Raw genomic sequence first — 27,531 nt, forward strand, 5'->3', positions numbered from 1 at the left:
CCATACCAGTCAGCCACACTCTATTATCTCCCACGATGCTGAACGTATGGATTTTCCTGGCACTGAGCTGTCCACACATACACGGTGCTGAAATCCCAACACAAGCCTTAGCTGCACTGCTCGCTCCCACCCCCTGAATAAAATGTATCCATTCACATTCCCAGTTACTGGAAGAAATAATTCCTTGGGCGGCCGAGGAGGGAGCTATGTGTCTCCTTTTCGAAGGAGAGGGGATGAGAGGGCTGCCTAATGATCGTTTCTGGAACACAGACTGAAAGCAGTAGATGAGAAGAAAAGGATGAACAACAAAAGACCAAGAGCTGATCACAGAAGAAAGGGATATAGGAAAGAACCATCTGCTGCTGTCATACTCTCATTATAAGGGCTGTTTTTACATGAAAATGCTGCTTGATTTGTTCTACAATGTCCCAAGGAGTTGACTCGCACAGTTGATCTCCTATACCTGTGGAAATAGCAAACTTCCCTTTTTCTGGAGCATGTGGCTAACAAGCTCATTAACCAGGTAACTATATGTTCTGTAAGTTTGTTTTATCCTAAAATGTCACACAGTCCTTTTACATATGTTCAAATGTAAATAATCCTTGTTTTCATAGTGATGGTAATTACCAAAGCACTTAACAAGATAGCAATCAGATATACTCAGAATGTAGGATGGGCTGAGCTGTCACATAAGTCTAAGTGCATGTCCCTTAGTTGATTAATACTAATAGAAACTGTATTCAAGTTTCCAGCAAAAAAAAAAAAGATTTATACAAATGAAAATGAGCATTTATAATCTGTGAGGAAGCTACAGGGAGAAAGATAATGTGGGAGAAATAAATAAATATCCTTATGGCTGGCAGTAAGCGTTTTATATTTAACAACATCAACTTTTTATACAACATGGCCTGTTCCCTTTTATGAAGAAAAAAAAGAACCATTATTGTAGACCTTTTTACTTTATGCAGCCATGCTTTACGATGTTACTGCTCTCCAGTTGCTAGGATCCCACCATGCCTAGATCTCAGGCAGTGTGTTGAATAACAGACTTGAACATAAATAGTAGAGAGCCTAAATAGAAAAATAAAGAATACAAAAACGTAGCCTCAAAGACATTGAATGGGAAGATCAGTTGAAGTTTTTTTCAGACAATCAGTCTACAGCATTGTAAAAGCAAATTCTAAGATGAGCTTCCATTATAAGGGTGTCTGTGAGAATTGTATCAGCCACATATAGTAGATTTGTTGAGGAGGGTGCCATAGTTAGCCCACTATTGTTTGTTGTATGTGATGTTTTCACTGTAAAGCCAGAGCTTTGCTGTGAATTGGCAGTCTCTGCTGAACTCTGTCCCTTCTAACAACAGGTTTGCTGAACTGAAAAAAACACCTCTCTAATTTAAATGTCCCTAGACAGGTGGATTGAGAAAGTCACAGCATTTAGATATGACATGACATTTTGTTTTGGTTGCACAAACAAGCAAAAAATTGCCTGAATGTGATCTGAATGTTCATTTAGCAGTTACTTTATATTCATCTTTGACCTCCATGTAAGTAAAAGCAAACAGGCAGGCCGACTGGCAGGGCACCATCTCCCTTGCTCAATAAATACGCAAGACAGTTCTTAACCTCAATTGTAATGTTTAGGGTTTGTTTGCAGTATTATTCCTGTAAGCAGTTTAGCTGGATGACTGTATCTCATTAGATGTCAATCAATGGCTTCATATTAGTGACAACCATCTGGAGATTCCTACTTTCTCATTTTCTAGATTTGTGTTTGAAACTACCTGATATGAGCTTCATGGCAACTTAAATAGAAGTTCTTTATATATAAATCATGTCAGGCTAAATGCCTTACTTCAGAAGCCAGCAACCTGTAACCACTGGTGACTTGCATAAGGCTGTCAGATTAGAACACAACACGTGCTTCTTAAAAGATCACAAATGCTGCCCTAGAATCTCAGCAGGAAATTGATTCCCTCTGCTGCATAGATCATAATTCATATTATCGTGGCTGTAATAACTTAATAGTTCAAGGGGAGTATTTTGGCATAGATAGACTTGTTTGTTTGTATTCTTTGATATTTCAAGTTGTATACACCTTGTAGTTTCTACCCTTTTTATTGATACTTTTCACTGATCCTGGTTGTTTCTGCTTTGGAACTCATAAGGGGTCAATGTTCCTCTGCAATAGAGGACTCTATTAGTCCTGCATCTTAAATTCTAACCTAAACCTCTTTGCTAAATATTAAACAGCGGCTAAGGCATTCCATGCCATAAGAACCAGTTCAATGAAGAATAATGTTCATGTCCACCACTGAATTGAAGATCCCACAGATTCAGGGATCTGATAGGCCCAATTCCACAATCAAAGTGGAATTGAAATCATAGCTCTACCTGGAATAGACACAAGAGACTTGTGTAAGCTCTTGGTGTTTAAAAAATATTTTTTGTCCACTGTATTGTTTGTATTACTGAAAGTAATATGCATCTAAACCCATTAGTTGCTGGTCTCTCTCCCATCTTGTGCATTGTATAAGTTGCTGGTCTGTCTATGATTAGCATGCACATGGCCCATCTCTTGAATTTACTGTTGGTTTGTGCTGTGTGCGTGCGCAAAGCCCTTCATTTTATATAGTTTTATTTTGTTTATTATTTTTTATTTTACCATTTTATGAGGTTGTAGGAATACAGCTCAGTTTTTGCTCTGGATTGTTCCATACACAGTATTTACTGTGTTTTTGGGTCACTTGGGAGGTAGTAGGAACATAGCAAATCTATTTTTCAGTATTATTGATAAATCTGGGATTTGCTATCCGCATACACTCTTACACTGCATTTTGATTTTGCTTCATATTGCACGTGTATCTGGGGCCATATGTACACAATACATTCTCAGGAGTAAAACACAAGCAGTCAGTCCTTGTGTGCTGTATCAGTTTCTTGATAGAGCAATGTTGATTCCTTCAGATGTTACTGTTTGTTATTAAAAGGATAATAAAGGTAAATCATGTCGAATCAACTATAAATTATTTAAATTATTAGGGATTTTGGAAGAGGATTCCCTGCCGTAATTTCAAAGAGCAAGAAAGGATCCAATTTGAGCTGTATCAAAATATTACATGGATATAAATCCACCCGGCCCCCTGTAGATATAATTACAAGCCATATCTTAAGATAAGCTGAAAACACTATTCTACCAAGTCAGATCAGGATCAGAAAGTATGGATTATATAGGTCAATCATATCTTATGAAATACTGACATTAATATATTAATAAAAGTGGTAGCTAGGGATCTTCACATCTTATTTTACCAAATGAAATCAATGAATAAATAAAATAATTTCCATGGATCTGGTCCTATGATTCCTGGATATATTCTGCACAAGCCTTATCTCAACCACATCCGGAGACCCTTGATCAGCCATCTTTGTGGAAAGAGAAGAGTAGCAGAGGGTCTTTTATACAAGCTAGGTAAAGCTACTATGAGCAACGAGTTTGGATAACGGCAGTTTTATAACCAGAACTTGAAGAAATTTCACTGCCAAAAATTAATTCCTGTGCTTTTGGTAAATTGGCAAATATTCACTGGATAAATTGCACCTGAAATTGCACGTAAATATGTAAATGTTCACCAATGCAAAGTCGACTTGCTGAAACTTGTCTCTTCTGGCAATTAAGGTTAAGATACACTACTTCATGCTAAACCTTGAATGCTTGGTATGCAGTCTTATCTATGTTTCAGTATAAACATTTTTTTAAGGCTAAAAGAGAGAGGTTAACATCGGTGGATGGTAATTTTTTTGTTTGGGGATGCTAAAAAGTGTCAAGTATACGACTGCAATGACCGTTAGCATCCTAGACTTACCAAAACATTTTTTTGTCACACACATGTTGATAAGTCTATTATGTTAAAGCAAAGATTCTGTTAGTAGCAGTAGGGTAACATAAATACCCAATTTTTTAAGTGATGTTTTTATACTACACTCCTTCTCCTCCTCTCTACACGAGTTTCCCTGCTCAGTGATTCCTCCATGTAGTCCCTCCCCTTGCAGGGTGGTTCTAAACCTACACTGGGAAGGAAGTAACCAACGAGAATTAAAAAAAAGATTATTTGCATAATTCACCATATAATAGGGCTCATCTACCTCTTCACTCCCAGTATAACACCAAAAAATTAATGTAACACCAAAAAATAAAAATGAAAGTGTAATGAAAATATGTACCAAAAAATGAAAGTAGCACCAAAAAATTAAAATGTAATGAATATATCATGTACTGCTGCCCTGCAATGGTACAACTAGTGTGTTTGCTTCAGAAACACTACTATAGTTCATATTAACAAGCTGCTGTGTAGCAATGGTAAAAAAAAAAGGCTATATGGCACAGGTTCAATAGTGGATAACCGATAATACCATTAAGTCCTACAGAGCTTATCTGCTGTCTGCTGTGTAACCTGTGCTGTTTCTCCTTTGCTTGGCTGCCCCCATTGCTACACAGCAGCTTATATATATATATATATATATATATATATATATATATATATATATATATATATATATATATATAAACAATAGTAGTGTTTCTGAAGCAAACACAGCAGTTTTACCAGTGCAGGGCAACACTGCATTATATTTGTATTACTTTAAAACACTTTAATTTTTTGATATTGCTGTTCTTTTAAATAATGGTTGAAAGACAGCTAAAAGTATATGCTATAAATATAAATGTGCCCTGCAGTGCACATAACGTTTCTCCTTGTCTTATATTTTTGAAAAGACTAAGAATAAACTCGATAAACTTGGCTTAGCGAAGGCCAACTTGCAACCTCTGAATTATACATCATAGGGCTGAATAACACCCAGAATTTTGTGTGCAAACTTCAATATTATGATACAATTTGTTATTTTTTTACCCACAATGCAGCATTTCAACTGCAGAATGTGTGTGATAATACCTGAGAGGCCTCCTCTCCCATGCAGCCTCTTCTTCTGACGTGCAACAGGTTTGACGTGCGCTGCATTTGATGTCATTGCACATGGCACAAATTTCAAATATTTAAAGGCAGCACATGTGTTGTGCCTGTACTGTGACACCTCTCCAAAGAGCCCGGGAAACGTCAGAACCTAAACAGGTCTGGGAGTCTAGGTCTCCCTTGGAGGGGGGGGGGGTAATGCGATTATACCTGGGAAATAGCAGGGACTGCCGCAGCCTTCCCCGGCACCCCACCTCACATCTGTTTCCATTGTGGTTGGCATGAATTTCAAATATTTAAAGGCACCACGTCCCCATTCACAATGCCCAACGAAGGTCTATTTTATGAGTTCCTGGGTGTGATTCAAATCTAATTATCTGTTCCTAACCATTCTTTTAGATCCTGATTTTATACTGCTTTCCTGTTGGTCTTGACTCCAACCTGTGACCTTGACTACATCCCTCTTGCAACCTTTGTGAATAGCTTGGTTGTGCAACCCAATAACAAGTAATAGCTGCTGGTTACATCCATGTTCTAGAAAAATAAGGAAAAATAAGGAACGCAAGATACCACTGGATGCACTTTGCAATGGCTTTTTGTGTTAAAAATTCTAATTGGATTTTTTTGTAAATCCTGCTCACACTAAACGTATTAAAACATCAGAATAATCTGATTTCAAATACATGTATTTTGGCTTGGAATAAAATCTGCTAAAATCTGCAATTTCTTTCACTTAAAAAGTAAGAATTAAAACTGCTTGCTATTTTTGCTTATACAGGACGCTTTTACTTTTTTGTCTTGTTTGACTATTTCATGAGACTTCTTTGGTGGGATTACCATAGGAAAGGTCAGCCCTTGCCATGCCACATTATCCCTTTTAAGCACTAATTTTATTATCCACTGAATTCAGACAGCTGAACAGCTTGGCTTGCTTAGCAGATGGTCCGTACAATTAGCCTAGTGTGTATCGTGTTTACTTTTGCAGAGCATCACACTTTTCTTTTTTTAGCAGCTTCAAAATGGTAATGCAGTGAGTAAACTTCAAGTGTTAATATCAACACAATTTCCCAATATTTGTTGCCCGAATCACTTTTTTTCAGCTGAAAAACAAAAGAAATTTATGTAGTCAGATGTCTTTTCATGATTCATATGAAGTGCACCGGAAAGCTTTACAGAGAAGCTGTGACTCTTTGACTCTTCTGACTGAGGAGGCATTTACAGAGCTGTACATTTGCCATAAGACTTACATAGTCAGCATATAAAACATGTCAGTCCTGTTGCTGGTCCCAAGTGGTATCAGTTATTACACTGCTGTAGATGGACACATTTCAAACACATTACTAGCCAATACTACCCCTTGAATTGAGATCTTACTATTTACCTTTGATTTGATTTTATTGTCACCTCCCTGTTTTGGTTGCATTAGCTAATGGTATCTCCCTGACCACTGCATTGATTACTTTTTTATGGTAATAGTTACTATTATATAAGTGAACTGGTTAACATAAATAATTCAATAATGTATTAATTTAAAAAGGACACTGCGACTGCTACTTTCAGATAAAAGTTTGTCCCTATAGAATAAATCTACCAAAATTTAAAAATGCAACGGAAGAGGCAACTCAAGTATGCAGTAGTCATGCTTGCCTGACTTTTGAGTGCATCTTCAACTTTATGCCATTACCTTTAAAATGAATAAAGGGCGGTTATTAGTGTTGGCTTCCACCTGCTTAGCATAAAGTACCTTTATCCCCTGATCCTTTTGGTGGGTTTTAAGTGGCATTAAAGGAACAGTTACACCAAAAATAAAAGTGCTATAAAGGAATGACAATATGTCCTGCTGCTATGCACTGATAAAAATTGGTGTGTTGGCTTCAGAAACACAACTATTTGTGGCAGCCATTCAAGCACAGTATACACAGTATAAATTCTAAATAATCCCATTGTATACTACAGAGTTTATCTGTTGTGTATCCTGTACCTTTTATCTTTTTTAAGATTTGAATCGCTGCCCCATGGCCACACAGCACCTTGTTTATATAAACTATAGTAGAGTTTCTGAAGCAAATACACCAGTTGTAATAGTGCAGGACAATAGTACATTAAGTTTTCATTACTTTAAAACACTTTCCTTTTTTGGTGTAACTTTAAAAAGGCATATTACAAGGCTGTGAAATCAACTGCTGCCTGTGGGCTTTCTATGACTTTTATTTTATAAATAGTACTTTATATCAATATGGCAGGTATGGCACATTTTATTAACTAAACATAACAAACTCCCATCACTTCTTACAGAATAAATACTCAACTAGACCTCTGACCTTCCAAGAACTCTGGGAAAAGTTTCCAATATAGCACATTCATGTTGGACCTAGACTTACTAAAACATACTAAACATCTGTATGGGATGTTAATGATATTCACATTGCAGTTTGTTAATACTGCTTGTGGCTGTTTGATTCATTCAATTTTGAATGTGGTTACCATTGTATTATTCTTATTTTTTAACATTTTACAGGTTACAGGAGACCCATTTTGCATTTATGATTCAGAACACTTTTTTAAACTGCACAATTTATATAAGTAATAACTGTACTTTTCGGAACAGGTAACCTTTGAACCGTGAAACTGAGTCAAGATGGCGAGCCTTGTCTGCAGCCAAAGTTCCTATCCACTGCCGCACAGGCTGTCTGTCAGGACCATTGATGAAGAAATAGAGAGAATAGGAAACGGTACAAGCCGGTAAGTCACTACATGATGGTCAGCACTAAAAGCTCAATATAAAGAAAACAGAATATTCGATTTTCTGCCTACAGAAAATACTTCTTACAGGAATATACAGTACAGAGATAATACTTAAAGATAACTGTAAGTTAATTTCACCCTCAATGATGTACAGGGTTAAACTAACAGAAGGGCAGGGAAATTATCTATCTTATATGTCTGTGGCAGGTAAGGGAATGTAGTTCTAATAATACCTTTATATACTTAGAGTGGATGAGAAGCTGGGGATGATAGAGGTCTACCAATAGGCATATGTACACATGCATTGTCCAGTGCAGAGCATTCATGTGTCTGAAGCTGTGAGGAATGTGCAGGGAGAACATGCTTAGGTATAAAAAATATTGTTATCTCCGTCCAACTTGTATTAATTCACTCTGAGACAATGTGTTTTGTAGGTATTGCTGTGTGTAAACCTAGAAAATCTATACATGTTTGGTGAGAATTGTTAATGGGACTTTTGCAATAAATCACCACATAACAAACTTCATGAATATATTTTGCAAAAATAAAAATACATATATATGTTTTGAACAGGTAGAGTATTTGTGGGAGCAGCATAGGCTTGATAGATGATAGCTAGTGAGGCCTAGCCACGAGATGTAGTATTGTATCCTTTCATTGGTGAGAAGCTAGAATTGACTTATATTTCAAAGTATAATTAATTAATGATGATTTGGGTTCATCATTTAGTGACGTAACTACTAAGCTATAGAAGTACTATATATATATATATATATATATGCCAGGTGTGCAAAAGATTGTATTAGTGTAAGTGTAATCTTCAGCCTATAAACCCCAATATATAATTAAAGGCTAGATTGGCCATGTGCAATAATCCAATTGTACAAGCCAGATGGCAATTTTCTATATAGCATTATCCAATGGCACATACCACTAGAAAAGTATATATTTATGAAAATGGTTTATTTAGATGAAGTATTTTACGTATGAGCATTTTATGCAATATATATCACATCATGAATCGATGAAGGGTTTTGGACTATTTAGTATGAGTGCTGTCTGTTTGGTGTATAATTTTAAGTTTGCATTTAGGAGCAGCAAGGGTGTGTAGGGTCTTTCTCTGTAACTGCTAATGTTTGCTCTCAGTCTTTATATAAAGTGGTTTGATTGCAGCTTTTTTTCAAGTGACATAACTCTTCATTATTTTTCAAGGATCTAATGGCTTTTAGTATGCCTTCCTCTATGAAGTGCTTGTAGTTGTTCTGGTAGCTAATGAGATCTTCATCTTACCTAGAAAAACATTATTTCACTGTTAGCAGGTGGCGCTATGGATGAGTCAGTTGGCAAGCATGGCTGCTACCCTTATTATTATGGTAGCAATTCTACTTTTTTTCCATTTAAAGGGGACCTGTCACCTGAAAAAATGATTTCAAATTCTATTTGATCATGTTAGTCAAGCAAAATAAACTTTAATTACACTATATAGATTAGTTGAAACTTGTTTCCTTCGGTCTGGGAATCCATAATTATAGCAAGAAGGCAGGAGCCATTTTGTGGACAGTTATTAATTCAAGCCTTGCATCATCTCATAATTTTGTTTCTGCACCAGAATGGGGAACCTGATATCCATTCCTATGCCCTGATTACACAATTAAATGGTAAAGAGAGAGGGATGCGGGGAGTGTAGTGACGTCTAGTAAGTGCTGAATGGAAAGTGAAAGCAATTGCCTAGCTTTTTAGTTTGTATGAAAGTAATGTTACACCCTGTAAAATGTGGTTGAGTGAGTAAGTACTGATTTCACAAAGGTTTCTATTAGCAGTTTATCTCTGTAGATCTTTGTGAAAGCAAAGCCTAGATTGTCTTGTTGTTGTTGACCAACATATAATACATTTTCAGTTTCATGGTGGGATTTATTCTCTGTATTCCTTTGTTATAGTTGTTCTAGTTTATATGTTCAGTATATTTTTTATCCACATACTCCATATAGTTGACAGCAAAAATGAGCTACAATAAGATTAAAACTAGTCTTCAGCAAGGAACAAGACCATTCATACACTTCGTTACTGAGACTCCTCCTCTTATTAAAAGCATTACTCAAAGCATTAAAAAGCCAATAAACGTCTCTATATTTGAGAGATGGCAAAGGGAGGTAAATCCTGTTAGCAAAGGTTAATAAGTAAGGAGTTAAGTTGACAAAGTAGATACAGTATGTGTTTATCTACAGTTCGAGTTGTGGTTCATTTATTGTTCATTGTATTTCCCATTGAGTTAGTGTCAGGTTTGTACAGCTATTGGATCCGTTATTTGAAAACCCTTTAACCAGAATGCTCGAATTATGGAAATGCCATCTCCCATAGACTCAATTTTATCCAAATATTTAAAAATTATTTCCTTTTTCTCTTTTTTAATAAAACAGTACCTTGTATGTTATCCAAACTAAGATATAATTAATCCTTATCAGGCACAGATTTGTGGCAAGGCCTATGTTTTAACCTGCAGAGGTTTCATTCGACCTGGGGTTTTATGCAATAGTCATGTACTCTTTGACCCAGCTATTACCTTCCTATCGCTCCCTGTATCCCAGTGAGTGCTGATATTGGGTTGTCCACAGAAAATCAGATCATTTTATCATATTTACTGTGATTTTCCCAACCTCAATAACTCATCAGCAGGATTATATGCTGAAAGCTTGCCATCAATACACTGGAAACGGTGAGGGCATGGCCTTTTAAAGTTTTCTTCTGTTGAGAGCATATAGGGCAGAAGTAACTTAGTGAATGTTGATATGGAGTTGTTCAGGAAAGGAAAGTATGTACAAAGTTTTCATTTATTACACCACACAAGAGTAAATAGAATGTAATATATCTGTGAATGTACTGTATATAGACCACCTTACTGGATTTTGATTCAGCCATGTTGGCAGTTGTTGATGCCTTATTCTTTCCAAGTCATATAGCGAACAAAGGCCATCAATTAAGACTTCATTGTGCTCCATGCTAATTTATATCAATTCCTTTCTTCTAGTCCCTTTGATCTTCTATCTGACACCTAAGAAAAGGCAAATTAATATTCCACGCAATCTGCCAGATACATGAAATCCAGAATAAAGTAAGGTGGAGATGAAGGCAAAACCTCACTTCTAAATACCATATAATATATTATCATTCACTGGCTGGACTGGGTGTTAGACCTGTGTGGGCGTCAAGTGAAGGCTTCTTCATCCAGACAGCTAATGCTGCGCAGTTTGCCCTTACAAACATACAACTGATTATTTTACTCTATTTGTCACAGGGAAATCCGATCATATTAGGCAATATATTAATTGTAATACCAATGCTATTGTATATTTAATTACGTGCATTAAATGTGACATACAATGCGTGGGTCATATTTCATGCAGTTTAAAGACGGTTTCAACAACCTACTATATTTCTGATATTTGGATAAAGAAGGAGACCAAAGTTTCCAGACATTTTCTGTCATGTATTTTGGGTGATCTAATAGTGATTCATAATGATTGAAAAGACTGAAGGATAATTACTCATAAGATCACCTACACATATGAACTCTTTGATGTATGCTGTTCATATTATCAATCCACGATTCTACAGCCATTGTATACTTGTTGCTTTAATCACAGCCCTATCAATTGTATAGCAGTTACCTTCCATGTTTGACTCATTAATCATTCATGAATTTGTGCAAAAAATTGTATTCCTATGGATATGTGAATGGTTGGCCATACAGTATTACTTTTTATTGTATCATTTGTACTGTACTATGCATTTTTATCATTTAAATATGGCTTTTTTAACTTTAAATTTACTTTGGGGCCGATTCACTAAGCTCGAGTGAAGGATTCGAATGAAAAAAATTCGAATTTCGAAGTATTTTTTGGGTACTTCGACCATCGAATTGGTTAAATTCGTTCGAATACGAACGAAATCTAACGAATCTAACGAAAAATCGTTCGACTATTCGACCATTCGATAGTCGAAGTACTTTCCCTTTAAAAAAAACTTCGACCCCCTACTTCGGCAGATGAAACCTACCGAAGTCAATGTTAGCCTATGGGGAAGGTCCCCATAGGTTTGCTAACCTTTTTTTGATCGAAGGATTTTCCTTCGATCGTTGGATTAAAATCCTTCGAATCGTTCGATTCGAAGGATTTAATCGTTCGATCGAACGAAAAATCCTTCGATCGATCGAACGAACGTTTAGCGCTAAATCCTTCGACTTCGATATTCGAAGTCGAAGGATTTCAATTCGAGGGTCGAATTTCGAAGTATTTTTAACTTCGAAATTCGACCCTTAATGAATCTGCCCCTTTATGTATATATTGGGTACATGGTTCCTTTAAAATTTTGCATATTGATTTTCCCTTTTTCTTTTTTCTGTTGTTGTTGTTATTCTTTTCTATTGGTGTTTTTCCTTTAAATTCTTGCATCGTGTTGTACACATTCAAGCCTAAGTGCTAATTGAATACCATGGGGCACATTTATCAAGGGTCGAATTTCGAGGGTTAATAAACCCTCAACTTCGACCCTCGAAGTTAAATCCTTCTAATTCGAATATTGAATTCGAAGGATTTAGCGCAAATGCTTTGATGGAACGATCAAAGTAAAAATCGAACGGTAAAATCCTTAGAATCGAACGATTCGAACGATTCGAATGATTTTAAGCAACCGATCAAAGGACTTTGATTCGATCAAAAAAATTTTAGAAAAGTGCTGGGGAAGGTCCCCATAGGCTAACATTACACCTCGGTAGGTTTAAAGTGGCGAGGTATGAAGTCAAAATATTTTTAAAATTTTTTTTTTACGTCAAATAGTTCGAATCGTCCGAATTTGATCTAATTTGACCTTTTCGATGGTCGAAGTATCCAAAAAAATACTTCGAAATTCGAATTTTAAAACATTCGAATTCTTCACTCGAGCTTAGTAAATCTGCCCCCAAATGCATAAAACTTTAGAGATGATGGTATATATAAAGATTTTTCTTTTTTTTAACTACTTTTTGCTGGCCTATCTGTGGACCCTTTGATTATATCGCTGCTGGTTTACACCCTAAATTAGATTGTTATTAGTTAATATAAGGAAGAATTATTACACAGTGTAGTTCTATGTAATCTGCATCTTTCACAAAGTACATTTTTGTTCCAAGGTACCTTGCAGAGGTTGGGAAAGAACAGCAAATTAACTCTTTGTGCTGCCCTAAAATATTCCAGGGTGCATGTGATATTTCTTGTAAGAGCCCCATAGCATTCATGGCACTGATCAGAAATTACATAAATGAAACATTCTTGGGTTGCTGGCATGCTCTAACCGTAAATACAGAAGATTTATTAATGAACCATGCTTGTCTTTGTTTTGGCTGTTTATGACAGAGTTAATGAATTTTCTAATGTACGCTGTTTAAAACCAGTACTGCTATGTTTGTTTTAGCAATTTATTTTCTAACCAAATGCAACAGAAGTGAATGCAAGTTCATTAGATATTGCCTGGCAGTATACTGGCATTGACACGCACACTCATCTGCCCAGGGAAAGAGGCTGCTTCATCAGGAAGGATTGTCTACTCTGATTCTCTCATTCCTCACACAGTTGAGGAGCAGGAAGCTTCTCATAGAGGGAAGAGGCGGAGCTAAATGGGACTGCTGATCTGAGCAATAGAATAGGCATTGGGATGGTCCATTATTTAAAGGGGTGCTGATCACAAGATGTAAGCTTTTAATAAGCTTCTTGCATGTTCTTAATGGTCATTTAAAGAAATATATCCATATTAAAAAAGAATAAAACACTATATACTACATATGGCAAGAGAATATCCTTTATTATGAAGTAAAAGTCCACTGAGGGGCATTTGCCCCCTCCCTTTGCCCCTATCTACAGACACCCATGCTTAGCAGGTGGAGGATAAAATAGGACTTTTGCATTGTATTGTATGTTTTGTCTGATAATAACAATAATAATATGAATTCAATATAAAATATACACAGTCATCAGAGAATGTGACTTCATATGTGCCAAAATGGAAGCTACAACTGGTATGATATCTAGTAAAGGGGTGGTCCACCTTTGATTTAACTTTTAGTATGTTATAGAATGGCCAATTCTAAGCACCCTTTCAACTGGTCTTCATTATTTATTTTATATAGTTTTTTTTAATTATTTGCCTTCTTCTTCTGACTCTTCTGACAAAAACAAATGCTCTGTAAAGCAACAAATGTATTGTTAGTGCTTTTTTTTATTACTCATCTTTCAATTCAGCAATTTCCTGCTCATATTCCAGTCTCTTATTTGAATCAGCGCGTGGTTGCTAGGGGTAATTTGGGCCATAGCAACCAGATTTCTGAAAAGGCAAACTGGAGATCTGCTGAATAAAAAGCTAAATAACTGAAAAAACAAAAAAAAAACAATTAATAAAAAATAAAAACCCATTGCAAATTGTCTCAAAATATAACTCTCTACATCATACTAAAAGTTAACCCAAAGGTGAACAACCCTTTAATGATTGTAACCCACAACATATTTATTTGCTTTACTGCTTACTTTGCTGCACACTGCGACTCCCTATTTATTATTCAGACAAATCAAAAAAAGAAATAGACAATAGATTTGTTTTACACCAACCCCCTATTTGCATACAGTATATTAGATAATTGCTTGTTTGCCAGGAGGAGACTTGCTGATAAATGTGATTGTGTTATGTTGCAGGAACCATTCTTTATGTGAAGACACTTCATCAGAGCTCCAGAGTGTGATTGCCTTGGACCCTAGGGGTCTGGCGGAGTCCGGCAGGAGCTCTTTCATTGGAAGGGGAGGCATGGCTAGGTAATGTTTGCTTTACATTTAATATAAACAGTCAAGTTCAATCATATTCCTTAGAGCAGCCTGAGGTTACATACCTATCCTTAATGCAAACTGCAAAATTGTGTTATTCTTCATAATAGACTAGAAGCCACAGTTTGTGGCTCATTTACTTACACTGGTCATGTTTCCACTGGTGAGGTCACCAATAGTACCCAATCAGATATTTGCTTCCATTGTTTTACCTTAATAATAGATAATTGCTGATTGGTTGCTACCCTGGTGCAAAAGGACTCAGTATCAGTAAATGAGCCCTATTAACTGTTATATACAAAGTTATGTTCCAAATAACCTTGGACAATAAATATTATTCAGAAGCAATGAGGACAAAAGCACAAAAATGTGCAACATGTTTTTCAACTATACATTCAAGTCCATAAGAGTTTTTTCACTGTGAAATGCAGTGAAATATTTTACTCATCCCTAAGTATGACATAAGCTTCATAAGGCCCCTGTGTGTTGAATTTACTTACACTCCACAGTCAGCCATCTGCAAACAATGTCAGTCTACTAATGTGATCCTCAGCAGTGGAACCTTTTACCTCCTGAGGCTCTAGCTTGGCAGGGAACAAGATGGACTCGTTCTCTACAGATCTCTCTTCTACATCTACACAACAAGAAAAAGCAATCCTGGATAGTCTCACACACACATAGGTTCTGGCTGGATGCTGCAGAAATGGAGCTTTTATAACCTGTGCCAGTCCATCCTGTGCATTTTGCTTCAAACCCAGGCTCTTCCTGGATCCTCCTCTTTTTCCCAGACGTCTTCTGGGGCTTCCAGACAATCGGTCACTTCTCTGCCTATAACTGGGCTTGATGATATCACAGGCAGAACAGGTGGAAGGGTTGTCTGATCCCCTTCATGTAAATACCAAGAAAGCCTTTCATGCCAAACTTCACCAAGTAAAAGTTGTCGAGGTTCTGTAGAAGTCAACGGGAGGTGTTCTGATTCTATTGGACCATTTTCAAACCAGATCAGAATTTTAGAGATTTTTGGATTTTTTTTTGCTACGAATGGTCCAAAAATCACGGATATTAAAACGTTTTCGGGGTATTCACATTTTTTTCGGTTCGTTCAATGTACTTTTTATTTTCAGCTCTTTTAATAAATTAAATGACAATTGTGGTTTAAGAGTTCATGAGTTTAGTCGTGATTTCAAAAACCTCTAAACCCTGACCTTTAATAGGTAAGCTTACACTTGTGCTAATGCCCCTCTACCTTGGAGGCTGTAGCTGAACCCAGATGGACTGCAAATGTGCCATGTGTATATCACTGGTTAAAAGTGACAATACACATACTACAGTTCACAATATCCCCTTCACACTCTTTGACCACCACTTAATCTCATTCTCAATTTCTCATGACATGGCTCCTACTTCTACCACTAAAAGAGTATTGTGGAGAAGGCTGCACCCAACATATTGCTATCCTTTGCATCCACACCCAGTCTTTAACTCTCCTCTCACACCTTCTCCCCTGACCTTGACTATCTTGTCTAAAAATACACCACCACACTGGCTTTCTCCCTGGATCTTAATGCATCCTTGCTACTGTAATTATCTGAATGACTTTAGAGAAGATCCCATGCACTTACTTTCTTCACTACAAGTTTCTTGTCTCTTACTCACTGCTCAATTTCAGGCTAAACAATCCAAGTAGCTGTATTCAACTGGTATATTCCCATTCACCTTCAAGCATACCCATTTCACACCAGTACCCAAGAGGCTTTCCTCTGATCTAACTTCCCATGATATAAAGTATAAGCCTAGCTCGCTCCTGTTCTTCCCCTCCAAGCTCCTACAACTGATTGTCTAAACCATCTTCCTTTCAGTCAAATTTTCACAAAGATCACTCTATTAAAACAGCTTTAATAGTGTTGGCATATATATTCATAGATTTAGGCTTAGATACTTCTTGATCTGCATCATTTGATACAGTTGACCATTCTCTCCTTTTAAAATAACTAAAAATGTTTGGTATCAGTGGTTCTGCATTATCGTGCTTGTCATCATTTCTCTCTATGCACACTCTCGGCATAACAGTTTCTATCAGGACCTTTTAACCTATTAATCTCTCTATTGGTGTGCACCAAAGATATGCCTTAGGGCCTCTTCTCTTTTTACATTATCTCTTTTGGCAACCTCAGTCCTCATCACATCCTTCAGTCCCTTTTATCACTGCTATAGCTCTACAATTCTGGGAAAAATCACACAATGCCTTACTGCTGTAGCATCTTGGATGGCTGCTTGCCACCTGAAACTCAACATGTCCAAGGTTGAAATGCTGCTATTCCCATCTAAATTTGGCACCCTCCTCTATTTAACATTATGGTTGACAATTTCACCCTATATCCAGTCTACCAAGGAAGGTTCATCACCAGAACATGCTTTATATTTCCAAGTAACATCACAAAGGTCATCCATCTACTAAAATTCAGGTCCAGGGGTCAACTCTCAATACACCTCCCTCTAATGTGCTGTTCTCAACTCAGGACAATCTCATGACCATTTTCCAACAAAACAACTCATAAAACCTTTTTACTGATTGCACCTGCCTCTAGAAAGCTCTACTACCCACTGTGTACTGAAATGCTGAGCATTTAGCGGAGATTTCATTTTTTTCACGTATAATATTATAACTATACCCCTGTTTGTGTTTACTCCTTGTAAAGCACTTGTTACAATTGTGGTGCTATATAAATAAATACATACATACATATATACAAATCATGGTAGTAAATGATGAAGAAAGGGTAATACCATATTATTAAGAAAAGCACCCACTTATGATATTCGATTTATTAGACATAGTAACTTGTATTATGGTCTTCAGGTTATCGAGACTTCTAATTACTCTGAGAAATTGGGCCATGAGGCACCTTACAAAGGAAGACCAACGCCCCGATTCGTTTCTGGAACGTTTTCGGGGGCCTGATCTCAAAGAAGTGTCCAGCAGAGAAAGCAACCTCCAGTCACTCCAGGGAAACCAAGAGAGGTTGGAAAGAGCAAATAGGTAGGTAAATTGTTTATTAGCAAAGCTTATTATCTCATTTGGCCAGTAGCATTTGACACAGTTTTTCATAGTTTGTTTCATTTATCTAATCTACTTTGAGGAGAACTCTGGTAGGTTAAAGTTACTATGGCCCTAATAGTTTCCTAGTTCTATTAGCTACTTAATTCATATACCAAATTTAATGCCATAGTCACTAAACCCTGCAACTGTCATTGGGGTGAGCAATGGTAGATATTAAGATATCATTTACTGAACTGTGTTTGACATATTGGTCCTGGTAATATGAATGAACGTTTCTGATTTCATACCTGCAGTACACACAAAATATATATTTATATATAAATAACTTCCTTAAATGTACTTATAACAATGATAAGAAATAACATGGAATAATACATGGAAATGCAGAATTATTCTAAAACGGGAATGTAAGGGCAAAAAAAATAAAATCCCATTTTCACTTTCTTTAATGAAAAAGAAACCTATCTCCGATATACTTTAATTAAAAAATGTGTACCGTTTTTATAAGAAACCTGACTGTATGCCGTGAAATTCACCCTTCGTTTTACTTGCTCTGACAGCTGCAGTTAGGAAACTTCAGACGGTCCCTAACTGCTGTGCAGGGAAAGATCATACTTTCAAACGACAGGGGGGAGCCCCCCCACATTACTTCCCAGAACTCAAGCAGCTATGTATGTTTCCCTGTAACAACTGTGTAGATTTGTATCCACAGACCCAATGCAGTCTGTATATTCTGATTATTTATCAGTCTTGCTGTATTGGCTTCTGGCAGATATTATTTGACCTGTGCTGTTTTGATCATTTATGACGATCCCTAAGCTTAACCTCCCAACTGAAGCCCAGACCACACTGAGCATGTGCGAGTCTTGATATTGCAGAAATGTCTAACAAAGTTACAAGATGACAGTCCCTTGCGCCAACTTTAAAAGCATAAATTATTTGTTCTGCTGCAGTAAGTTCATGTTTATATTTAGTATACAAAATACAGCATTTCTAACATTATACTATTTTAGACTTTAGTTGCTCTTTAAACTACTTTCTCCTAAAATTCAGGGATGAAATGAATTAAAAAATATAATGTTGTGCAGGAGTTAAAGCAGCTCAATGCATACTAAGTGTTTATGGTTTGAAGGAGAGCAGTTATACCTTAAAAAATACCTCCTGACGTGTTTCACGCTATTAGGCTATGTTGGCCTTTATTTAATTGACAAAAGAGTTTATATCAAAAGATATAGGTCCCAAGGCTTTCAAATAGTTAAAACAAAAATATTTATTTAAGTTACATTAAAAAAAGATACATACTGACCCCACATGGTCCACCTTACGCGTTTATTTAATTGAGCCTTTTATGATATTTAAGCAAAATAAAACTCTGATTTTTTGCACAATTCCAGCATATATCCAAAGTGTATACTTTACTTCTTGTTTTTATTACATTACTGGGTATCTAGGGCATCATACCATATCTGTTTTTCTTACATTGCCACAGTCACTGGGTTCTTGCCAGTTTCAATGCCAACAACAGCAACAACACAGAAGAGTAAGTCATTATGTGAAGTATTTTGACAGTAGGAATAAAATCCTGTAAAATCAAACTCCTATGTCCTGTATGTAAGTTGGGCTTATATCCTATTTATATATGATTGAATGGCACATTTATATGTGTGTTGCCTGTTATGAATATTTACTTTATATAAATGTATGGGGCTACCCCGTTGCTTACTTGGTGCAGTTGTTTCACTGATCAGTAGATAATAACTGAACCAAAGCAAGCAACTTGGCGGTTTATAAATGGGGGATTAAGCCTGCTTATAAAACTGGCATATTATCCATTTAGGTATAATAGCATAGTGACTTCATGTCCATAGTTCTAACCTGTGTCTCTCCTGTAGAATATACACCCAAGAACTTTCCTTATAGCTAATTTCTTGTCTTCCTTTGTACCTTATGCAAACAGTATGAATTGTGGCCATTAACAGAGATAAATCAAATTTGGATAATCTGCAGATTTGCTTAACATTTAGCATTTAGCAACTATTTATTTTGTCACAGCTTTTTTTTTCAAGAAACACAAGGCAACAAGAATTGCACCAACAATTGTGTCCAAGACCTTAATGCCCTATTATACAGTATTTTATTTTTAGTTTGTTAAAAAAAAAAATCCTACCTCAATAGTATTTTTAATGAAATTGTCAAAGTAAACATACCATTTCATTAAAAAAAATATATAAATATAAAAAAAGTTCTAGATAAACCTAGAAATGGTTTAGTTCAAGAACAATATTGCCAAAAAAGAATACTTTGATTATGTCTCTGGGGTTCTCTCTTGTGCAGGGAGTTTAATGTTGCATTTGCATGTACCTTGTGCTCTCCTGAGACAGAGATTAGTTTCAAACTTTAGGCAGTGCAACTTGATTGTGCTTTATTATTGCACCTATCCTGTTGTTATTACCATGTAAAAACAGATGGAAGGGGAACTGGAGAGAAGCGGACTGCCTTCAGCTTCTGCTCATATAGGCATTTAACGTTTTGTAACCTAACAGGAAACTGCAACAATACAGCTAACACAGCTATGGTATATACCAGCAACCTTACCTGTTGTAATAACCAAAAGAAATCTGAATTATGTAAGGTTCAGACTTCAAATGATCTCTTGAAAAATATGGCCACATATTCTAACTCACTGAAAGGCATCCTAGCCCTGTAGCTGTAGTGTACCCGTATCTTCCCTGCTGAAAATAAAGTGCCTTGTCACCACTCTTGTGGCAATGCATTGCCCTTAACAGCACAAAGAATGACACGAAACCTGCAAATGAAAGCAAAGACCAAAAGCAAGAAGAGAAGAAAGAAGAAAAGAAGGATGACAAAAAGGATGATAAAAAGGATGATAAAAAAGATGATAAAAAAAAGGAAGAGGAGTAAGTATTGAACAACTGGGTAACATGTTTAATGAATAATGAAAAAAATAAACAAAGGGGATGGTGCTACCATGTGTACGTTTCTTCACAAACATTTAAAAAGGAACCAAACCTGTTGATTAAGAAAAAAGTGCCCTCAAATTCAGTACTGGGGCTAAAATTAATTGTATATTGGTGTCGTATGCAGCTAGGCTTAGGGCAGTGGTTATTTTTAAGTATTTATAAAAGGTAGTCAGTGAAAGTGATGAACTTCGGTAAGAGTCTGTAGCCAGTCAGTATGTGCTTGCAGCCAAGATTTGTACTCCCAACTGGCTAGCCTGTAAATTGAAGAATCCCTGCAGCACTAAAATCCATGTGCTTGGACAAGCTTTAAAGTGAATACACTTTGTCCTTTCTAAACCTATTTACTGTAAGCTACATATCTGCAGGATTTACAAATAATGTTTATATACAAGCTGCAGTGGCTACGAATGATCTGATCTGAGTATTATCCAAGAGTATTTTCCACCTTTGTTTAAAACCAGTTATGACAATTAGTCAGTAAACAATTTCTCCGTAACGTCACTGCAAATTGCCATGTTTATTTACCCAATATGAGTCATTTTTCCCACAATTCCACTTGCATGCATCAACCTTCGAGGTTGCCCTGTGTCTGATACAACGGTGGTCAATGTATTTAAATATGAACAATGGTGTATGCAAAAATTGTGATAAAAATTTAAAAAAAAAATGATTATTCAAAAAAATTCACGCCCTAAACATAATTGTTGATATAGCTGACATGGCAAACATATGTTAGACTCATTACCATGAAAACAAAAAAAAGTAGAGATTCTGCTATTTTTCATTTTTCGTCTGTCTACACAAATGTGGAACCGGCTAAAGATTGTTTCCTTGTTAAAAGTCCCAATTCTTGTAATACAACAGATGATGCATGGTTCGCGCAAGAGGAAATTCAAAAGAGACTAGAACATGTAAAGATAAACAAAGGTTGGGAACTGGATGGTATTCATCCCAGGGTACTAAATGAGCTTAACTGTGATTGCCAAACCCCTGAATTTTTCAGAATTAATTGAGGTTTGCCATGGTGCAGCCTCAGAACTTTAGGCCAGTTAGTCTGATGTCAGTGGTAGGAAAACTTTTTGGAGGGGTATTAAGGGATAAGATACTTGACTTCATTGCAAATAATAATACTATCAGTTTGTGCCAGCATGGTTTTATACATAATAGCTTTTGCCTGACTAATTTAATTTATTTTTATCAGAAGGTGAGCAGGGACCTCAATTCTGGGATGGCAGTGGATGTGATTTACTTAGACTTTGCTAAAGCATTTGATACAGTGCCACACAGAAGGTTACTGGTTAAATTAAGGAATGTTGGCCTGGAACATAGTATTTGTACCTGGATAGCGAACTGGCTAAAAGATAGACTACAAAGAGTGGTGGTAAATGGAACATTTTCTAATTGGACCAGTGTTGTTAGTGGAGTACCGCAGGGCTCTGTACTAGGTCCCTTGCTTTTCAACTTGTTTATTAATGACCTGGAGGTGGGCATTGAAAGTACTGTTTCTATTTTTGCAGATGATACTAAATTGTGCAGAACTATAGGTTCCAAGCAGGATGCTGCCACTTTGCAGAGTGATTTGTCTAAGTTGGAAAACTGGGCAGCAAACTGGAAAATGAGGTTCAATTTTGATAAATGTAAGGTTATGCAAAAATAATATAAATGCAAGTTATACACTAAATGGCAGTGTGTTGCAAGTTTCCTTAACCAAGAAAGATCTAGGTGTTTTTGTAGATAACAAGTTGTCTAATTCTAGGCAGTGTCATTCTGTGCCCACTAAAGAAAAAAAAGTTCTGCCTTGCATTAAAAGGGTATAAAACATAATTATGCCTCTTTATAGGTCCCTGGTAGGGTCTCACCTGGAGTATGCAGTGCAGTTTTGGGCTCTAGTATTTAAGACGGATATAAATGAGCTGGAGAGAGTGCAGAGACATTCTAACTGGTTTAAAATTGGTATGTGCAGTTCCTATGAGTGTATAAAGGGTTGGAATGAGTGTGTTGAACATTGGGTTTCATTTGGAGGGGTTGAACTTGATGGACTTTGGTCTTTTTCAACCCAATTTAACTATGTAACTATGTTACTAGTCAAGTTTTCTATCTGTCTGGCTTAGTAGAAGTCATATGCAAATGTAGTTGATTTCGAACAGCTTCAGGTACCTTACTTTCAATTTAATTGGGAATAAGTTACAACCAGAAAGAAAGCCCAGGGGGAAGGATAGGGCTTCCTTTGCACATGTGGCTGCTTGCAGATTAGAGAGCAAGGTTGTGAACCGAGGTGACGTGTTCAGACATGGTGGCTGCTAACTAGGGTTGCATTTGGGCTTAGTCCAGATGGGGTGCGGGACATTGACATGTTTGGGAGGGCAATGACACAGTTGGGTGTTGGTGATATTTTGGGATGGGCCAAGGGCCATCAGGAGGTGAGGCTACAGCACGGCAATTGGTGATTGGCTGTTCCCACATCATTTACTAATTTAGAAATCTGCACAAGCAATTTTCAGCCAGACAACCTTATGAAAACTAGGCTGTGTATGTCGATATTTGAATGTTTGTGTATTTTAAATGGCATTTAAGGAAAAAGGTCTGAGTAAAATATGCATTCTCAAATATACTTTCTATGGATCAACTAAAATAATAAACACTATTTACAGCGCCACCTTGTGACCGTTTCAGTATAGCACACAAAGTTTAAGCATGAAACACACTTTTTTGCTTCATCTATTCTGTTCTGATACTTGGGGGGTTAAGATTTATTTAAAACTCACTGCCGACTTACAAATACACTTAAAGTGTCCGGGTGGTTAACATTAAAGTTTTCTTCAATGGAGGGGCAATGTGTTGCCCATGTACTGTGACTGAGCTGTAAATTGCACAGATGATAAGATACTGGTTGTTGTCCCATGTGACATTCATTGGCCTAAAAAAAAAAAAAACAACTACTTTACATATTGCAGGCAAAAGTGTCAGGCAGGTGGTGTATAGATGGTGCTGCCATTCATTAAGAGGAGTCAGTATTAGGTTTTTGCATTGAAAACACAGTGAGTAATGTACCGTATTCCAATCTTTATTTACAGAAAGAAGAAAGAAATATTTGTAATTGACCCTTCAAGCAATCTCTACTACAGATGGCTATCGATTATCTCTGTCCCAGTGTTTTATAACTGGTGTTTTCTAGTATGCAGGTAGGTTTGCACAGAGCAATAAACACATATACCGAGATGTACGAATTAGCACAATAACCTTATTTCTGCTCTTTGTATTTTTATAGAGCTTGTTTTGATGAACTCCAACGGAACTCTGTTGTCTTGTGGCTGGTTCTGGATTCCATGGCAGATGTTATATACATCGCTGACACACTAGTAAGATTCAGAACAGGTAAGTGCAAATAAGTGGCGTAACTAGAAATTACTGGGCCCCACAGCAAATTCATTTTCAGGCCGCCAAAATGTCTAGAGATTGATCTGTTTTACCATTATTTATTGAAATTGTATATGAATTAGGACCTCATGGGCCCCTATTTTTTCTGGGCCCCCCTGCAGCCGCAGGGTCTGCTTCCTCTGTAATCACGCCCACTGCAAATTACTGCAAAGTACTATTCTTCAAACCAGTGTGGTATGCGATCATTTGGTAGATCTTCATCAATAGATAACAAGCTTGAAAAATACATGTTGTCCATTTAAATAAATGATATAAACAAAATAGTTACACAGTGCCTATTAAAAGTATTAATTCCCCTGGAAGTTGGTATATTTTTTTTTTTTTGTATTTAAAATTTTCATTTTCAAATATCAGCTTATAGCAAGAATAGGCACATAGCAAAACTCAGAGTCTGCAGGCACTGGACAATCCCCAGGCTGCAGCAGTTTTATAGCACATGGGAAAGTTGGTATATTTTATTGTCATAGAACATTGAATAATTTGTGTCACAAGAACATAGTTTCATAGGAGAACCCTTTCATCAGAAAGATGTTGCATTACATACAGCAACAAACATATTTTATAGTCACTAGGGTAGCACTGGCCCCACTCATCCTATTAAACAGGAAGCAGTTGATATTACAGTCAGGAATGTGAATAGAATGATAAATGTAATAATCATTCTTTCTGGGATTCCCTACACATTTGTAAAGTTCAGGGTACAGAGGCACAATGTAAAGACAAAAGGGCTCATTTATGACCACAAGCGCAGTGGGCTTTGTGCACTTTTCCTGCAGTGAGTGGTGTGTAAACCCACTTTTGTTAAAGGTACTTATGTCAAAATGCACTGGTTACACTTCTGTATAGTTCTGTTCAGCCCTGCTCAATCCTACATAACTTCTGTTCCGAATAAGGCGCTGCTGATTAGCGATAGGCAAATAAATTGGCCTGGCGCGAATTTGTGGCAAATTTTTGTATTTTGCTGCCGGGCTAAAAAATTCGCAAAACTCAACACTATTTGGGCGTCAACACTATCCGGACGCCCATTGACTTTAACGTCATGGTCAAAATTGACTCGAGTGACTTTTTGGACATGCACTCAAAATTGACACAAGCGTAAATTTTCCAGTTTCACAGTTTTTTGGCAAATTTTTAGCCATTTCACTGGAAATTTGTGAATTTTTCGGCGAGACAATCACTACTGCAGATCCTGACGCAGGGGAAATCTGCCTAGGTAGTATCTCCAGGGTTCCCACAGCACCCTGTGTCAATCGCTGCAGCGCAGTTAATAGGGTGCACACATCGCTCCCATACCGAATACCAGAAATGTGCTCAATCTGCAAGAAGCACACAATTGCATTCATTTGGGCAAACTGGCCACCATTGCGCCAGCCACAGAGTAATTGCATTAGATTCAGCCCCCTTTTGTGCCCGCAATGATGCTGGAATTCTAGGGAAAATGCTGCATTGTGTGGAAAAAACATGGCAATTGCCCTGAAAATTGCATTTTGCTCACTGCACTTGCAAACATAAATGCGCACTAAATTATTCTCTGCTAAGGAACTACTATTATTACGATGTCAAATTATATGTTTCATTAATTTCATTGGTTTATTCTGTTCCCTAACCAGGTTTCCTTGAACAAGGATTACTTGTCAAAGATGCTAAGAAATTAAAAGTGAATTTCTCAAAGACCTTACAGTTTAAGCTTGACGTATTGTCTTTACTGCCAACAGATCTAGCTTATCTTAAATTAGGACTTAACTATCCGGAGCTGAGATTTAACCGGCTGCTTAGGTTTGGTAGGATGTTTGAATTTTTTGATCGCACTGAGACAAGAACCAATTATCCAAATATTTTTCGCATTGGGAATCTCGTCTTGTACATTCTAATCATTATACACTGGAATGCCTGCATCTATTTTGCAATATCTAAAGCTATTGGCTTTGGAACAGATACATGGGTTTACCCAAATATATCCCACCCGGAATATGGACGACTTGCAAGAAAATACATTTATAGTCTTTACTGGTCAACTTTAACGCTTACCACTATAGGGGAAACTCCACCACCAGTTAAGGATATTGAGTTTATTTTTGTTGTATTTGACTTTCTCATTGGTGTGCTGATCTTTGCAACCATTGTAGGTAATGTTGGGGCCATGATTTCAAATATGAATGCATCCAAGGCAGAGTTTCAGTCTAAGATTGATTCAATAAAACAATATATGCAGTTTCGAAAGGTAAGCAAGGATCTGGAGGCAAGGGTCATAAAATGGTTTGACTACCTCTGGACAAACAAAAAAACCATGGATGAGAAGGAGGTATTAAAGAGCTTGCCAGACAAATTAAAGGCTGAAATTGCAATTAATGTACATTTAGACACTTTAAAAAAGGTTAGGATCTTTCAAGACTGCGAGGCTGGATTGCTTATAGAACTGGTACTGAAACTAAGGCCCCAAGTCTTTAGCCCTGGTGACTACATTTGCCGAAAAGGAGATATTGGAAGGGAAATGTACATCATCAAAGAGGGGAAACTAGCTGTAGTAGCTGATGATGGCATCACTCAGTTTGTGGTCCTCAGTGATGGCAGTTATTTTGGCGAAATTAGCATCTTAAACATCAAAGGAAGCAAGTCAGGCAACCGGAGGACAGCCAACATCAGAAGTATTGGCTATTCCGACCTGTTTTGTTTATCAAAGGATGATTTGATGGAGGCACTTACTGAATATCCTGATGCTAAAACAGTCTTAGAAGAAAAAGGGCGACAGATCCTCATGAAAGATGGTTTAATAGATGAAGAAGCAGCCAAAGCAGGTGCAGACCCGAAGGATATAGAGGAAAAGGTGGAGAAGATGGGAATTGTAATGGATAGCTTACAGACTCGATTTGCCAGGCTAATGGCCGATTACAACTCAACTCAGTTAAAACTTAAACAAAGAATAACAAGGTTAGAAAGTAGAATAAAGAAATCCAATGGTGACACTGTATCTGAAGGTGGAGACAGTGCTGCGGAAGAAGACCCTCAAAGGACACAAGAAAAGGAAAATAAATAACCACATATTTCTCTATTTCAAGCACAGATTCAAGTAGACACAAGACATTGTATTTGTTCTGACAATCCTAACAATCTTTGATTAAATATGCTTTATATCTTATTCATATATTTTATATGCAATAAATTTGTAGAATTTTTTAATTGACTAGCCTATAAATCCAACAAGCATAAAATGACTTTAAAAAGGTTCTAGATAAAGAACATAGCTTGTAGATTTATGTTACTGTTAGAAAGAGCAGCTGATGTTGAATATTAGCCCTATACAGTATTGCTGAACTATACATTATACACTTGCTATGCTCTTTATAAAGCTGATTTTTTTAAAACAACATTTTATATGTTGGAAGGGGCTTGAATAGCTTCATAACACAAACTTTTTACAATTTTATTACAGTATTTTAACTATATTATCTGTTGCAGTAGTTAAACCTTGAATAATAAAAATCCTACATACTA

General features: G+C 36.7%; 1 protein-coding gene across 2 annotated transcripts; it reads left to right on the forward strand.

The window, feature by feature from the left end:
- The first annotated feature begins 199 nt into the window (after positions 1–199).
- Positions 200–27,531, forward strand: cnga3.S (cyclic nucleotide gated channel alpha 3 S homeolog). Of its 2 annotated transcripts, XM_041584228.1 has the most exons (9): positions 200–523; positions 7,581–7,714; positions 14,434–14,550; positions 17,420–17,599; positions 19,110–19,160; positions 20,407–20,538; positions 23,676–23,783; positions 23,870–23,976; positions 25,650–27,531. In XM_041584228.1, exons 2-9 carry the CDS (start codon positions 7,611–7,613, stop codon positions 27,071–27,073), a joined length of 2,223 nt encoding a protein of 740 aa, XP_041440162.1. In that variant the 5' UTR covers positions 200–523; positions 7,581–7,610; the 3' UTR covers positions 27,074–27,531. The 2 variants fall into 2 exon arrangements, with proteins under 2 accessions (XP_041440162.1, XP_041440163.1); XM_041584229.1 differs by lacking the exons at positions 19,110–19,160; positions 20,407–20,538.

The sequence above is a fragment of the Xenopus laevis genome, chromosome 2S (assembly GCF_017654675.1).
Source record: "Xenopus laevis strain J_2021 chromosome 2S, Xenopus_laevis_v10.1, whole genome shotgun sequence".
NCBI lineage: Eukaryota > Metazoa > Chordata > Amphibia > Anura > Pipidae > Xenopus > Xenopus laevis.